The sequence below is a fragment of the Marmota marmota genome, unplaced genomic scaffold, assembly GCF_001458135.2.
Source record: "Marmota marmota marmota unplaced genomic scaffold, marMar, whole genome shotgun sequence".
In the NCBI taxonomy this organism is placed as follows: domain Eukaryota; kingdom Metazoa; phylum Chordata; class Mammalia; order Rodentia; family Sciuridae; genus Marmota; species Marmota marmota.
Genome location: NW_026000016.1, coordinates 21,788,049 through 21,801,717, shown reverse-complemented (window position 1 = coordinate 21,801,717; position 13,669 = coordinate 21,788,049). Strand labels below are relative to the sequence as shown.

The 13,669-nt window shown below is 43.4% G+C and overlaps 1 protein-coding gene and 1 pseudogene across 10 annotated transcripts in view; one reads left to right on the top strand and one right to left on the bottom strand.

Moving 5' to 3' along the window:
* Positions 1 to 3,567, top strand: part of Psen2 (presenilin 2) — a 28,062-nt gene extending 24,495 nt beyond the window's left edge. For 8 of the 10 annotated variants that reach the window (XM_015483575.2, XM_048809287.1, XM_048809290.1 and 5 more), the window contains 2 exons: positions 1,130 to 1,248; positions 2,256 to 3,567. In XM_015483575.2, the coding sequence (XP_015339061.1) occupies positions 1,130 to 1,248; positions 2,256 to 2,411 (275 nt within the window). In that variant the 3' untranslated portion in view covers positions 2,412 to 3,567. The remainder of the gene's footprint in view (positions 1 to 1,129; positions 1,249 to 2,255) is intronic. The other 2 variants (XR_007349741.1, XR_007349740.1) reach the window with 1 other exon arrangement.
* Positions 3,568 to 11,256: 7,689 nt separating this feature from the next.
* LOC107140277 lies at positions 11,257 to 12,863 on the bottom strand (annotated as a pseudogene).
* Positions 12,864 to 13,669: the final 806 nt, after the last annotated feature.

Below are 13,669 nucleotides of genomic sequence, written 5' to 3'. Positions count from 1 at the left end.
TCTTTTCCCAAGGGATTAAAGCAGTCGTTTGGTCCATATGCAGCTATAGACCTTGGCTGCATGCCAGGCAGAACTGGAACAAGGAGCTGCTATAGTATGACAAAGACTCTGTTCCCAGGAAGTACCTGTGACCAACGCTACAAATTCAGGCATTCCCATGACCCTTTAGGTTCAAGAACTCACCAGAATAACTCACAGAATTCAGGAAAGTACTATACTTATAATATTATTATAAGGGATGCAAATCAGAGCTTGCCAAATGAAGAGACATAGAGGGGCAAGGTCTGGGAGGATCCTGAACATGGCACTTTTGTGTCCCCTCCTGGTGGAACAGAGCATGTCACTTGCCTGGCACACGGATGTGTTCACCAAGCTACAGTGTCCAGAGCTTTTATTAGCATTTCTTATGGGGGCATGATGGAGTGAATCCTTGTCCTTGGAACTAAACCTCCATCTACAGCTACCATCCCCTTCCTAGAGGTCAGGCCCTAAGTTCCGATCCTCTGATCAGATGGTCTTTGTGGTGACAGCTCCCATCCTGAGTCATTTCATTATAGACTCAGGTGTGACCTAAGGGGCTCATGAATTACAAAGAGGCTCCTATTACTTGGAAAATGCCAAGAACGCAGTCTCTTTTTCCCCCAGGAACCCATCAAACAGGCCAGTCAGATTCTTCAGCAGCATTTGTAAAGGTTCAGAAGAAAGCCCTGAAGCCTTCAGGGAGCACCATGTTTCTATGTTACAGAGCCCGCAGGGAGCACTAGTAGACCTCATGGTAGACTGAGGAAGACATGGGGTTTTGTCTTTGACAATGGGGGACGGGGGGACTGTCAGGAAATTATAAACAAGAAAATCTAATGAACAGAGCTGCATTCCTGACAGACTGGAGAAACTGGTGGCTACTTTTTGAGGCAGCCTGACCCCAACCCCAGTCTGCATGGCTGCTGCTGGAAGCCTAGTGAACTGGATTGTGCTGGGCAGGGACACTGATGCCTCTGGCCTCTGGTCCCCTTGTGCTGGACAGAGCAGCTGGGTTTCCCTGACAGGTGTCATCTGCCCTCCTGTCTTAGCTTGCTTCCTGTTGAGGCTTCTGAGAGCTAAATGGGGCCACTTTCTCTTCCCCAAACAGGGGGTGTGAAGCTTGGCCTGGGAGACTTCATCTTCTACAGTGTGCTGGTAGGCAAGGCGGCGGCCACAGGCAGCGGGGACTGGAATACCACACTGGCCTGTTTTGTCGCTATCCTTATTGTGAGTAGACTGGGTTTGTTCCTTGGGGAATTTCCAGCTGCTGTCTTCTTTCTGAAGAGCAAAAGCAATGAGGGGATCTTGCAGGGCAGGGGCAGGGGACAAAATAAACCAGGGAAGTGTAGTTAGAACTCCTCTTTCATTCCAAAGCTGTGTAATTTCCCCTCCATGCCACTGGGTCACCATGAAACTCTAAATCCCAGGGGTCTCCTGGGACTGAGAATGGCCCCATTACCCTGAGCCACAACAGTGCAGTCTGGAGGCCCTTGTGGCCAGATGCACATACTGGGTGTGATCTCCTACATGTCATCTTCCTTTTAGATTAAATGGGGTGGAGTCTCTGAGAGATACCTGCTCCATGTCCTGCCCCTTGATGAAAACCTTGAGTACCAGGGGGTCAGGCACAGGATTAAAGTTGCTCTAATGTTTGAGAAAGAGGTTCTTTCTGTCTACAAGCGTATGTGTCAGGAATGGGATAACAGATCCCAGTCCTTCCTTCTGCCACACTGTCTGACCTGGATCCTGCTGTCCCCAAGGAGATGCCCGGTCCCCATCCTGGACACCTGGGGCAGAAACAGAAAGGGCCATCTCCATGCTTGCTTCCCAGGGATGGGTCACATGGCCTCTTTGGTTTCTTCGGTGTCAGTCACTGAGAGTCCTACTGGCATTTCAGTCATGGCTGTCAGTTCTCTAAAGAGAGGCCTCCTGCCATCCATGTCTGCTGTAGCCAAATGAGGGAGGCAGCTGGTCCTGGTAGAACAGCACCACCAGGAATCAGGAGGCCCACTTTCTGGCCCACTTGTTAACAATACAGGCAGTGTGTCCTGTCTGGAGTGAGAACCCTGTCCCTCTGCACCTGGCAGAACTATTGCACCGTCAGGGAAGACAGTGGTGTGTCCAGCACTGTTGCCTCACTAGTCTTCAAACATCTGAACCCAGGACTAGGCTAGCACTACTCTAACCTGCCCATGCTGGAGGGGTCACTACTCCGCCCATTTGATGTCCTACAGGGTTTATGTCTCACCCTCCTGCTGCTTGCCGTGTTCAAGAAAGCGCTTCCCGCCCTCCCCATCTCCATCACCTTTGGGCTCATCTTCTACTTCTCCACTGACAACCTGGTGCGCCCTTTCATGGACACCTTGGCCTCCCACCAGCTCTACATCTGACAGGGAGGACATGCAGCCACAGGGCTGGAAGCTGTAGGAAAACTTCACCAGATGCAGTTGTATAGTTTTACACTCTAGTGCCATATATTTTTAAGACTTTTCTTTCCTTAAAAAAAAGAAGAAGAAGAAGAAGAAAGTATTGTGTTTACTTTGTGACAAGGAAGCAAAGCAACTCTTTGGTGCTAGCTGTTTTGTCACCAGACTGACTCGCCCATGGGACACATGACAAGTTTATGCTCATGAACTGAGGGGATCACATGGAGTGGAACCAGGCCTGGAGAAGGACGCCCATTCCCCATCCAGGTCTTGAAACCTCCAGGGGTCAAGAGGAGGGAAGGTGTGCATTGGTGGGGGTCACGAGTCCACGCCCAGGAAAAGTACTAAGCACCTGGTCACTCCAGCCAAGAAGAAAAGCCAGTTCCCTGTCAGGAATTTCCCAGTGCTTTGTGATATTATTTTATTATTTTTAGAAACTGAGTCCTGTTCTTGTTAGGGCAGTTACTGCTGGGAAGTGGCTTAATATTAATATCAATAAATAGATGTCTCCTGTTGGAATGTTGGGGTTTGGTTTGTTTTTAAGTGTCAGCCCCTCCCTCTCTCTGTCACCCACTCCTGGGGCAATGTGCTAGGGGCCCAGAAAGGAAGGATCTACCCTGTTAAGGGGAAAAGCTTAACTGCCTCCTTTCTCTACACTCATTTCTCTACCTAGAAAGCTTTCTAGGCAGAGGAATTGTGAGAGCATGAGGAAGACCTCACATACACTCCAAGGCAGTTGCCAAAATGCTGAGTGGTTTCTTTAGCAAATATCCGTCCTCAGCAGGAACCAGCATACTGGTGTCGAAAAGTCCTTTGCTCTGTATCAGGGCAGACCAGAGCCCATGTTGAGATCCACAGTGGTGAGAGAGTGTCAGGTTGGCTGTGCCCTTTCCTCTGCATCAGTCACAAGTTACAAAGAGCCTCAGAAATGCCTCAGGATGGGAACCTGAGCTTGTTGGAGCCATGCAGAGCAGGCTGCTGTCTTTCTAGGGCTGCTGAGAAAACACAGGTGTGCATTTGGAGTTCATACTGGTAGCGCCGTGTCCTTGTTCCAGAAATAACATGAATGCTGCAAAACTGGCTGTGTATTTTGAGAGGAATAAAAGAATCATGTATCTCAGTGTTTGACAGGAGCTTTCTTTCCCCTGGGCTGTTTGAGGAGGAGCAGAGGAAACCACAGTGACATGAAGGGAATTGAGGAGCCAAATGCTGTTGGTGGTAGGGCCATGTTCCATGCTGGCAGCTGAGGGACCAGAATAATGGCATCTTTTGCAAAAGCTAGAAGCAAGAAGCAACTTAAGAGGGCAAGGATGGGCCTGGGAAGCTCCCAAGAAGTTAGTGGGAAAGAAGAATTCTGAAAAACCCATTACATTTGGTCAGTTATGGCAATGTTTATCTTCAAAAGAGTAGTTCCCGGGTGGGGTTTTCAGAGATGAGGCTGAATAAATGTTTTGATTTGAACAGCTGGAAGAGGCCTATGTGAAAGCCCTGGCTAGTAGTTGCTGTGCGGAGGCGACATTCAGAGTAAAAGCAGACGTGGAGGGCCTGTAGGAAAGTGGATTGACAGCAAAGGAGGGAGATGAGCACCATCACCGAAGGGCCTGGGATTACGGGTTAAGATTAAATGTTAAGACTGGGAAAATAAATGCATGTGGGAAAAACCATTGGAGAGAAGATAAAAAGAATTCAAGCTGAAAAGAACACAGCTGGTATACAAATCTTCACGTAACCAATCAAATAATTTAATATTTTATCATTTTCGCTTCAGATTTGTTTTTAGAAATAAAGCTTTGGAGTTCTGAAGTCCTGTTTGTATGACACCCCAATCCTGTTGCCTCAGTCCATGTTCTGAGGTCCATTTGTGTCCTCCCCATCTATGGTTTTGTATATTAGCATATTTAACTTTACTCTAGAGGTTTTTTGCTTTGGTTTTCTGTTTGTTTTTTTTCCTCTAGTACTAGGGATGGAAATTGGCCTTGCCCATTATGGTTTGGATGTGAGGTGTCTCCCCAAAGCTCATGTATGAGACTGTGCAAGAAGGTTTAGAGGTGAAATGATTGGGTTATGGGAGCCTTAACCCAATCCATGTGTTAATCCCCAGATAGGGATTAACTGGTGACTATAGGCAGGTAGGGTGTGGCTGGAGGAGGTGGGTCATTGGGATTTTGTCTTTGGGGTATATATGTTATTCCTGGCCAGTGGAGTTTGTCTCTGCTTCCTGAAGTGATGTCCTGAGCCTCTCTCCTCTACCACACCCTTCTGCCATGATGTTCTGCCTCACCTCGAGCCCCAAAGAATGGAACCAGCCTTCTGTGGACTGAGACCTCTGAAACTGTGAGCCCCAAAATAAACTTTTCCTTCTCTAATTGTTCTTGTCAGGTCTTCTGGTCAGAGCAGCAAAAAAGCTGACTAAAATACCCATACTAGCCAAACAATCTACCACTGAACCACATCCCTAGCCCTGACCATTTTTTTTAAGTATTCTGTATAAATGTAGTTCTGGTTCAGATAGTTTAACTTTTGTATAGCTGTATCATTGTGTGATACCCCACTGTTTATCCATGATGCTATTGATGGGTATTGAGGATTATTGCAGTATTATAATTTTACTACAATGAGCAACCCATCACATTTTGTGAATTTGTAGGAGTACTGAAGTCCCCTGGTTGCCTGGATATTTCAGTTGTTCCTATGCACTTGTGTCTGTTTACATTCCCATCAGCAATTGAGAGTCCCTTTTCCCCCCAGTTCTGTCAATACTTGTTATTATCAGATCTTTCATTTTGGCCGATTGCCTGAATGTCATCTCTAGGATTTAGTTTGCAGTGACGTTAAGCACCTTTTCATTTGTGTGTTGGTTAAATAGGTTTCCTTGTCTATTGTTTGTGTATTCATATTCTTTGCCCATTTTTCATTTGGTTGGTTGTCTTACTGATATTTATATCTCTTAAAATACATATTGTGAAGAGATGCTAATCTTTGGTTAATTACAGTCATCTTCTGCATGGTGACATTTCAGTCAACAATGGACTGTGTATATGGTGATGGTCCCCTATGATTATATCACTGTGTACATCATAGTGTCTGAGTTTATGTAAGTACACTCTATGATGTTTGCACAACAACAAAATCTGACTGCACATTTCTCAGAAGTGTTTCCGTCTTGAAACCTGATTATATATATATGATTGCAAATATCTTAAGACTGTGGCTACCCTTCCTCTACCCTCCTTCAGGAGTCCTTTGCTGTACCAAAGTGATTTTAAAATGTATTGTTGTTCAGGGCTGGGGTTGTGGCTCAGTGGTAGAGCACTTGCCTAGCATGTGTGAGGCACTGGGTTCAATTCTCAGCACCACATAATAAATAAATAAAGTTCTATCAATAACTAAAAAAAATTTTTTAATGTATTGTTATTCAGTGTACCAGGTTTTTGCCTTTGTGACTTATGCCTTTGAATCTGCTTTAAGAGATCCTTCTCTACCCTAAAGATTTTCTAAAAGCTTACACTCATATTTTCATAATACAATTCACCTTAAATGTATGTTTATGGTTGTATTTAGCAAGGAGATAATTTGTTGTGTGTGTGTGTGTGTGTGTATGTGTGTGTTTTTGAATCTGTGTCCAATTGTCCAGCACTGTGTCCCTTCCCACTGGTCTGCAGAACTCTCCATACACATGCCAAGCTCCCATACAGAGGTGGATGGATTCCCAGGCTCTCTGTTCCACTCTCCTGGTGCTTGCTGTCTCTCAGATCAATGCTCACCAGGTGACTGAAGCAGAGAACTTTTGTATCGAGAGAGAAGGTGGAGCTCTCCTGGGAATGCTTGTTTGGGGATCCTGGAGGTGAAGGGTGGGTAGATCTAAAATCAATACTGGATTTCCTATGATGGTATAAAGCTACGAAAATATAATAGTGTGCAATTGTAGGATTCAATGTATGCATCCACTGGATAAAACACTAGAGCTGGAGTGCAGCCCAGTAGAGCTGTAGTTTAACCCAAGTACTAGCTTCTCTTCCTCCTGAGCACCACCCCCTGCACTGATTGGACAGAGGGATGCAGAACAGGGAAGTTTACCCCTCCTGAGTTGTGATTGTTGTCCAATCTCATCTTTCCCTCCCACTGCCCCAATTGTGTTTTCTAGCCTTCTTTACTCGCCTATGAAAGAAAGACTGTTCTTGAGACTGGATCTTAGGGTCATAAGATCCTCCTATCCCAGTAGACCTTTTCCTGCCTCTGCAACAATGCTTTTGAAATCTTACTAAATCTTTTTTTTTTTTTTAATTTGAAAATTCCCTCCAACTCCTTCTCTTTCTTCCTATTCCTTTTTTAAAAATATATACATTTAATTGTAGATGAACACAATACCTTTATTTATTATTTATTTATTTTTATGTGGTGCTGAGGATTGAACCCAGTGCCTCACACATGCGAGGCAAGCTCTCTACCACTGAATTACAACCCCAGCCCCTCCTGTCCCTTTCTTGATCCTTTTCTGACTCTCCCTATTCCCTGAATGTAAGTGATTTCCAGGGCACAATTTTGGATTCCTCTTCTCTACTCCATGTCCCCCAGTGAGATCCTAGACATGCATACGACTTCACCTGCGGTGTGTCTTCCCCAATTTCTATCCCTCTTTACTAACAGAACCCTGAATGTTTCCAGGTTGGCCATATATGCAATTAATATTACTTATCTCCCAGGATCTCTGGAAAAATGACATGGCTCTGACTATTGGAGGATAGCAGAATTCCCATTGGTAGGTCTTCCAGAAAAGCTACTTTCCTGATTTAAAAGCAAGGAGTGAGGTACACCCAGTAGTAATCCACCATTTGCCTTACTCTTTTCTCCTTGTGTAGTACACAGATATGCTGCTTTGAGAGGTCACAGCCACCCCTTTTGGACCATGAGGGAAAATGCCATAAGCAAAGCACATGTGGCAGAGAAGGAAACCACAGGGAGGCTGAGTCTTGATGACTTCCTTGAGTAGCTGCCCCAGCTACCCACAGACTTCTTTTAATGTTATAAAATCAAACTCCTATCTGATCAAACCACTATAGTTGTAGATGCAGTCCCAAGCAACCCCAATCTAATTTCCAAATAATAAATTTCTATTCCAGATGTCTCTGCTCACTGAAAAGCTCTTCCACTTCATTATCTGGGCTTATGCCTCCTCTCCTCTCTTCCACCAACACCTCAAATCTGATCCTCCAGGGTTTACCATCCCCAACATGCTTGTCTTAGCAGTTTCCCCAGAATTGTTACAGAGTTGTATTTATAAAAATCATCAAGTAGAGGATGAACCCTGAGGCCAACATACCAGAAAATAAAAGGAACAGGATTTTAAGCGTAGAGGAGGTTACGGGGGGAAAGAGATCCCTATAGCAGAATAAGGCAGTGTTTTCACATCTGCTGCCAGATGGGTATGCTGGGAGCAGAAGTCATTTCTCTTGCCACAATATAGCCCTCCACTCACCCTTGCATTCCTTGTTCCTTAGGCTGATTCTTCATGTAGTGGTAGCAAAGTCCTCCCAAGCTTCATCCTTGGTGAATAGAATGGCTATTTTTGGAGTGGCCTCTGAACCCTAAAGTTATTCTCTGTAATAATACTTGGAGAGGAACTTGGCATCACTTTGTCACTTGGCAGCTATTGATGGAGGCAGTATCTTCTTGGATCTCACAGGCAAAGTAATAAATAGTCCTTACCATGTTTTCTATCTCCAGGGTCTTTTGTTTCCCTATTCATCTTGAGTCTTTTATGCCAATTCTACAAAGACTGATGATCTTGGCTTGACTATTCATTTATAAATGAAGAGCTAGAACAGGTGTCTGAAGTGGCTTTCCTTTGCAGATGGAAATCTGGAGTGGGTTGGAGTCTCATTCAGTAAATCCACATTCCCTTGTACCTTCTTCTGTGGCGCCAAGGAAGGCCTGTCTCACATCCCCTCTCCCCTAGGTCCTGTCCTTCATGGTGCATAAGAACTGCCCGCACTCAGTCCTGGTTCTGGTTGTCTGCTGGGGGACCAGATTAAAATAAGACTGCGTCACTATAACCAATGACCCTCTCTACTAATTACCATTTCATTTGGCTACGAAGATGTGTCGCCCTAAAGATAGACCTTCCCTGGTAGTCACACATTTTCCTAACAAAAGAATAATATAAAATGTATGGGCGTTTGGTGCCTACAAAGCTGATTTCTATTCTGCTACCAATAGCCCTGATCAGCTGGTCCACTCACTTCTCTGGGCCTTAGTTTCTCACATTTATAAAGTGTGACTTGTAAATGTGCTGTAGAGAGGAAACGTGGTCCAAATGGTATACTATTTTTTTTCAAAGCTATAACAGTGCTACTCAAACTCTTGACTTGTATCTGTGGTGAGTTGAATGCACCAGAGTAAAACAGGGTAGGTGAGCAGCACCCAACTCTTGGGAGTGGGGAAGTGGAACCCAGCGCACAGGCTGAACTCTGCCCACTATGAGCTCCTGGCTGCAGGACCCACAGTTTGGTCCCAGACCCATCACTATGTGCATTGAGGCCAGTGCAGATGGGCTGGTGCAGGCCAAGGAGGACTCAGTCAGCAGTAACCAGACAGAACCTTCTGGGCAGAATCTGCTCCAAACTCAGGAAGGAATTTCTTTATTCATACTCAGGAACTTACTTTATACATTTGGTGTATTCCAGGCAATATACCAAGATGCAATGTGAAGATACAGATGTAAAAGGACTCTGTCTAAAGGAGCTTGGAGTCTGATTCTCTGAGACACAGAGACAGACACAAGAGGGCTGCAGTGGCAGAACAAAGAGCAAAGTGGAGGTGGTCAGAGGCATGTGTGCTCTCAGGGCACGGTCAGTGGATACTTCAGGAAGGGGCGGGGCCTGGTGTCACAGCCCGTCTTCAGGTGTGGAAGACATATAGAACAATCAGGGTGCTTCTTGCTGCGAGTACCTGAAGGCCCCACTAAACAGTGACATTAGTTAAAAAGGGAAGGATCTTAATTTGGGTTCCAATTGGCTTAAACAGGAATTGTCTCACATGACAAGTGGAGCGGATGGTTCATATTTTTTTTTTTAATTTTTAATATTTTATTTTATTTTTTTAGTTTTCGGCGGACACAACATCTTTGTTTGTATGTGGTGCTGAGGATCGAACCCGGGGCACACACATGCCAGGCGAGCGCGCTACCGCTTGAGCCACATCCCCAGCCCCGGATGGTTCATATTTGATGATCTTTTTCCATTCTTTCTGTTTTCCTCTTTGGCATTATCATCTGCACAAATGAAAGGGTGTGTGTGTGTTGAGGGAGAGAGAGAGAAACAGCCTTCCTTTGTCACTGCTATGATTTGAATTTGTCCTCCAAATTTCACGTTACAAACTTACCTACCTATGTTGATAATATTTGGAGTAGGGGCTTTCGGGCAGAATTAGAATTTTGTAATGACATCATAGTGGAACCCCCATGATGGGACTGGTGGCTTTATAAAAAGAGGGAGAGAGACATTACACATGCATGCTTCTCTGTCTCATGTGATGCCCTCTGCCATGTTATGATGTGGCATAAAGACCCTTATCAGATGCTAAGCTGATGCTGATACCTTGCTCTTGGACTTCCCAGCTTCCAGAACTGCAAGCCAAATAAACTTCTATTCTTCATAAATTGCCTGTTGTCAGGTATTCTGTTATAGCAGTAGAAAATGGAATAAGTTGTTTTTTAAGGTCAATGAAAACCATTCCTAGAAGCCCACAGGCAGATTTCTCCCTGACTGGCCAGAATTGTGTCCCATCCCCATACCTAAACTAATCAGTGGCACTGGCTGGGGAATTGTCATGGCTTGTCTAGACCAAGAACTTAACCCTGAGTCACATGGGAGGGGAGTGAACTGGAATAAAAATCAGAGTTCAGTTAGGAACAAATGGTAGAGGAACATAGAAGGCTCTGTTGGCTAAAAATAATTTTCTTAATTTTTTTAATCAATTAAGATTCATCTTGCCTATGTATCATCTTCATGATTTTTAAGTGTACAGTTCAGTAACTCCTGTAGCCAGGTGAAACAGAATGTTTCTATGTTGCAAAATTGAAACTTTGTACCCAACTTTGCAAAACAACTTGCTGCTTCCCCAAATTCCCAGATCCTGGCACATACCACTTTCTGTTTTTGTGATTTTAACTACTCTGGATGCCTCATCTGAGTGGAATCATACAGTATCTGTCTTTTTGTAGCTGACTTATTTCAGTAAGCATAATGTCCTCAAGGTTATACACATTGTAGTAAGTGATGGGATTTCCTTTCTTTTTAAGGCTAATATTCCATCTTATATGTATTGCACCTTTTGTTTTAATCCATTCATCTATCTGTGGACATTTGGGTTGCTATTGTGAGTGGAGCCGTAATGAACAAGGGTGTGCACAAGATCTTTGAGATCTTGCTTTCAGTTTGTATATGTAACCCAGAAATGGAATTGCTAGACATACGGTATTTCTGTTTCATTTTTTGAGGGGCTTGCATGCTGTTTATCATAGGGCTGCACAGATTTCTTACTTCTCCACCTGTTCTTCAATACTTGTTATTTCCTATTTTGAGATAGTGACCATCTTAATGGGCTCAATGAGATTTTTTGATTTGCATTTAATATTTGAGCATCTTTTCATATGTTTTTAGGCCTTTTGCGTATCTTCTTTAGGGAAATGTCTATTCAAGTCCTTTCCCCAGCAATTAATAATGCTTCTTATTTAGGAGAAATGGCTCCGAATTGTCATATTCAAATCATTTTTTTTGTTGTTGTTTTGTTTTACAATGATAACATATTAATAACTCAGTGTTAGATTCATATTTGCACCACTGGTGGTCAATACTAGTGTTACAGAGCATAGGGAATGGAAGATATATTTGTGAAATGACCCAAGAAATTATACAAAATGGAGGTAGAGTGTTCCCTGGATGTTGAGAGAATGGGGAGATGTGAGACGGGAGACTGAAGAAGTCCTCCCTGATGAGGGAAGGAGATGGGCAATGCCCCAGTGGAGGGGGGGTTGCAGATAGCAGAACAGCAGCAGCCAGATTGTCTGGACTTCTTTAGATAGGAATGAAGTGAAGCTGGTGTAAGGGCCACACATGGCCAAATGCATTGGCAATGAGGGCTATGTCAATGTCCTTTGGGTCAACCAGAGGTTTCAGGTTAAAGTTCTATACAGGCCAGGAATAAGCACATCTCTATGTGGGCCAGGCCTGCTCCCACACACATCCATCTTCCTGCTAAGAATGGCCTGAAGGCATCCCTTTCCTTAATGTCACCACTCTCAAACAGAAAGTGGCCAGGGTCCGACAACTCTGGGCTGGGAAATTCTTTGTCATTATGCATCACAATAATCAGAAATGTTGTCCTGCCTGTGGGATGAGGTAGTTTCTGAACTGATATCACAAGTCACTGCATGGAGCAGGGTGGCAAAGATTTGGTCAGTGTCTTTCTGTCTCATGCATTGTAACACCGTATAGGGCATGCTGCTCTGTCCTGCATACAGGGGCTCTGGTGTCTGTTGACCACCTCGTCAGTCTCTTCCTGGACTTCAGCTGTGGCCTCCAGATGCTTCTGCATAAGTAGGACTCCATACCTTAGGGAGCAACTCAGTGTTTCCATTCTAGCTCCAAACACATTAGTATCAGTGGCCATCAAGCTTTCAAAAGTAAATTTAGACTTGATTTTGCTTTTTCTGTTCCATTTGGATCAGGTAACAATCAGTGAAATCCCAAGGATTGTTAGCATCCATAAATTCTTGGTGTTCTTTTACTTTCTCCAAAACATACCGTTTTTAAAAAATATTTTTTAGTTGTAGATGGACACAGTATCTTTATTTATTTTTATGTGGTGCTGAGGATCAAACCAAGTGCCTCACGCATGCAAGGCAAGTGCTCTACCACTGAGCCACAACCCCTGCCCCAAAACATAACTTTTTATATGAACAACATATATAAGCATGGACAGTGACTCCCTGGGAGACAATCAAGGAGAGTAGGGGACATTATCATCTAACTGGATCCATGGGGAGCTCATTTTCCATCCAGTTAAGAAAATTCTGGTCTGTATAATTAAAATGTTTCTGCAAGATAAGGGAGCAGATCATACTGCATGGGGCACAGCTCAGGATAAAAGTAGGATCACAGGTGAGGGCCTTGGCATTTCTCAACTCCTTTATGAGGCAGTGGGATTCGTCTTGAGTGTGCTACTCAGTGTTCCTCTTTTCCATCTGGAAATTTTGCAAGGCCATGAGAGAGAAGCACTGGATTTTTTTTTTTTTTCATCTCTTTCCATTGCTGATAAGGATTCCAAGCTTTATATTATTTTTTTCACCTATTGGGAAATGACTTTTTCCTGAAAACACTTCTCCAGGGTTAACCAGGGCTTCCCTCACTGCGTCATATCCACACAACACCATTGCTGGCTTAATGCCAAAACATAGAGTGATCACAGCACCACAGACTGTTGAAAACTGGTTTCCTTAGCACTTGGGAAGGTATTTTTGTGTGTGGATAGTTGTTCAAATTGCTGTTTCTCTGGGGTCCAATCACTGGAGAGTCTTATTCCACTTTCCCGCTCTACCCTTACCCTTTGTTCATTTTTAAATCACATTAGGTTGTTGTTGTTGAGTTATAGGAGTTCTTTATATATTTGGGATATTAATCCCTTATCAGATGGATGCAAATGTTTTTCATCTTTTTTATTTTTTGTGATTTACAAATATTTTTTCCCATTCCATAAATTGACTTTTCACTCTATTGGAGTGTTAATACATTCCATTGATGCACAGAAGTTTATAAGTTTGATGAGCTCCCATTTGTCTATTTTTCTTTGGTTGCTTGTGTTTTCAGTGCCACATCCAATAAATAATTGCCAAATCTGGTAAAGATTTTCACCTGTTTTCTTCTAGGAGTTTCATAGTTTGGGGTCTTATATTTAGGTCTTATGTTCATTTATAATAAATTTTTGTATATGGAGTAAAGGTAGGATTTCACTTCATTCTTTTGCAAGTTAATATCCAGTTTTCTCAGCACTATTTGTTGAAGAGACTGTCCTTCCCCATGAGTAGTCTTGGCATCCTTGCTGAAGATCATTTAATTGTATATGTGAAATTCATTTCTGGGATCTCTGTTCTTTTCCATTGTTCTATATGTCTTCCATTATGCTAATACATATATATATATATATATATATATATATATATATAT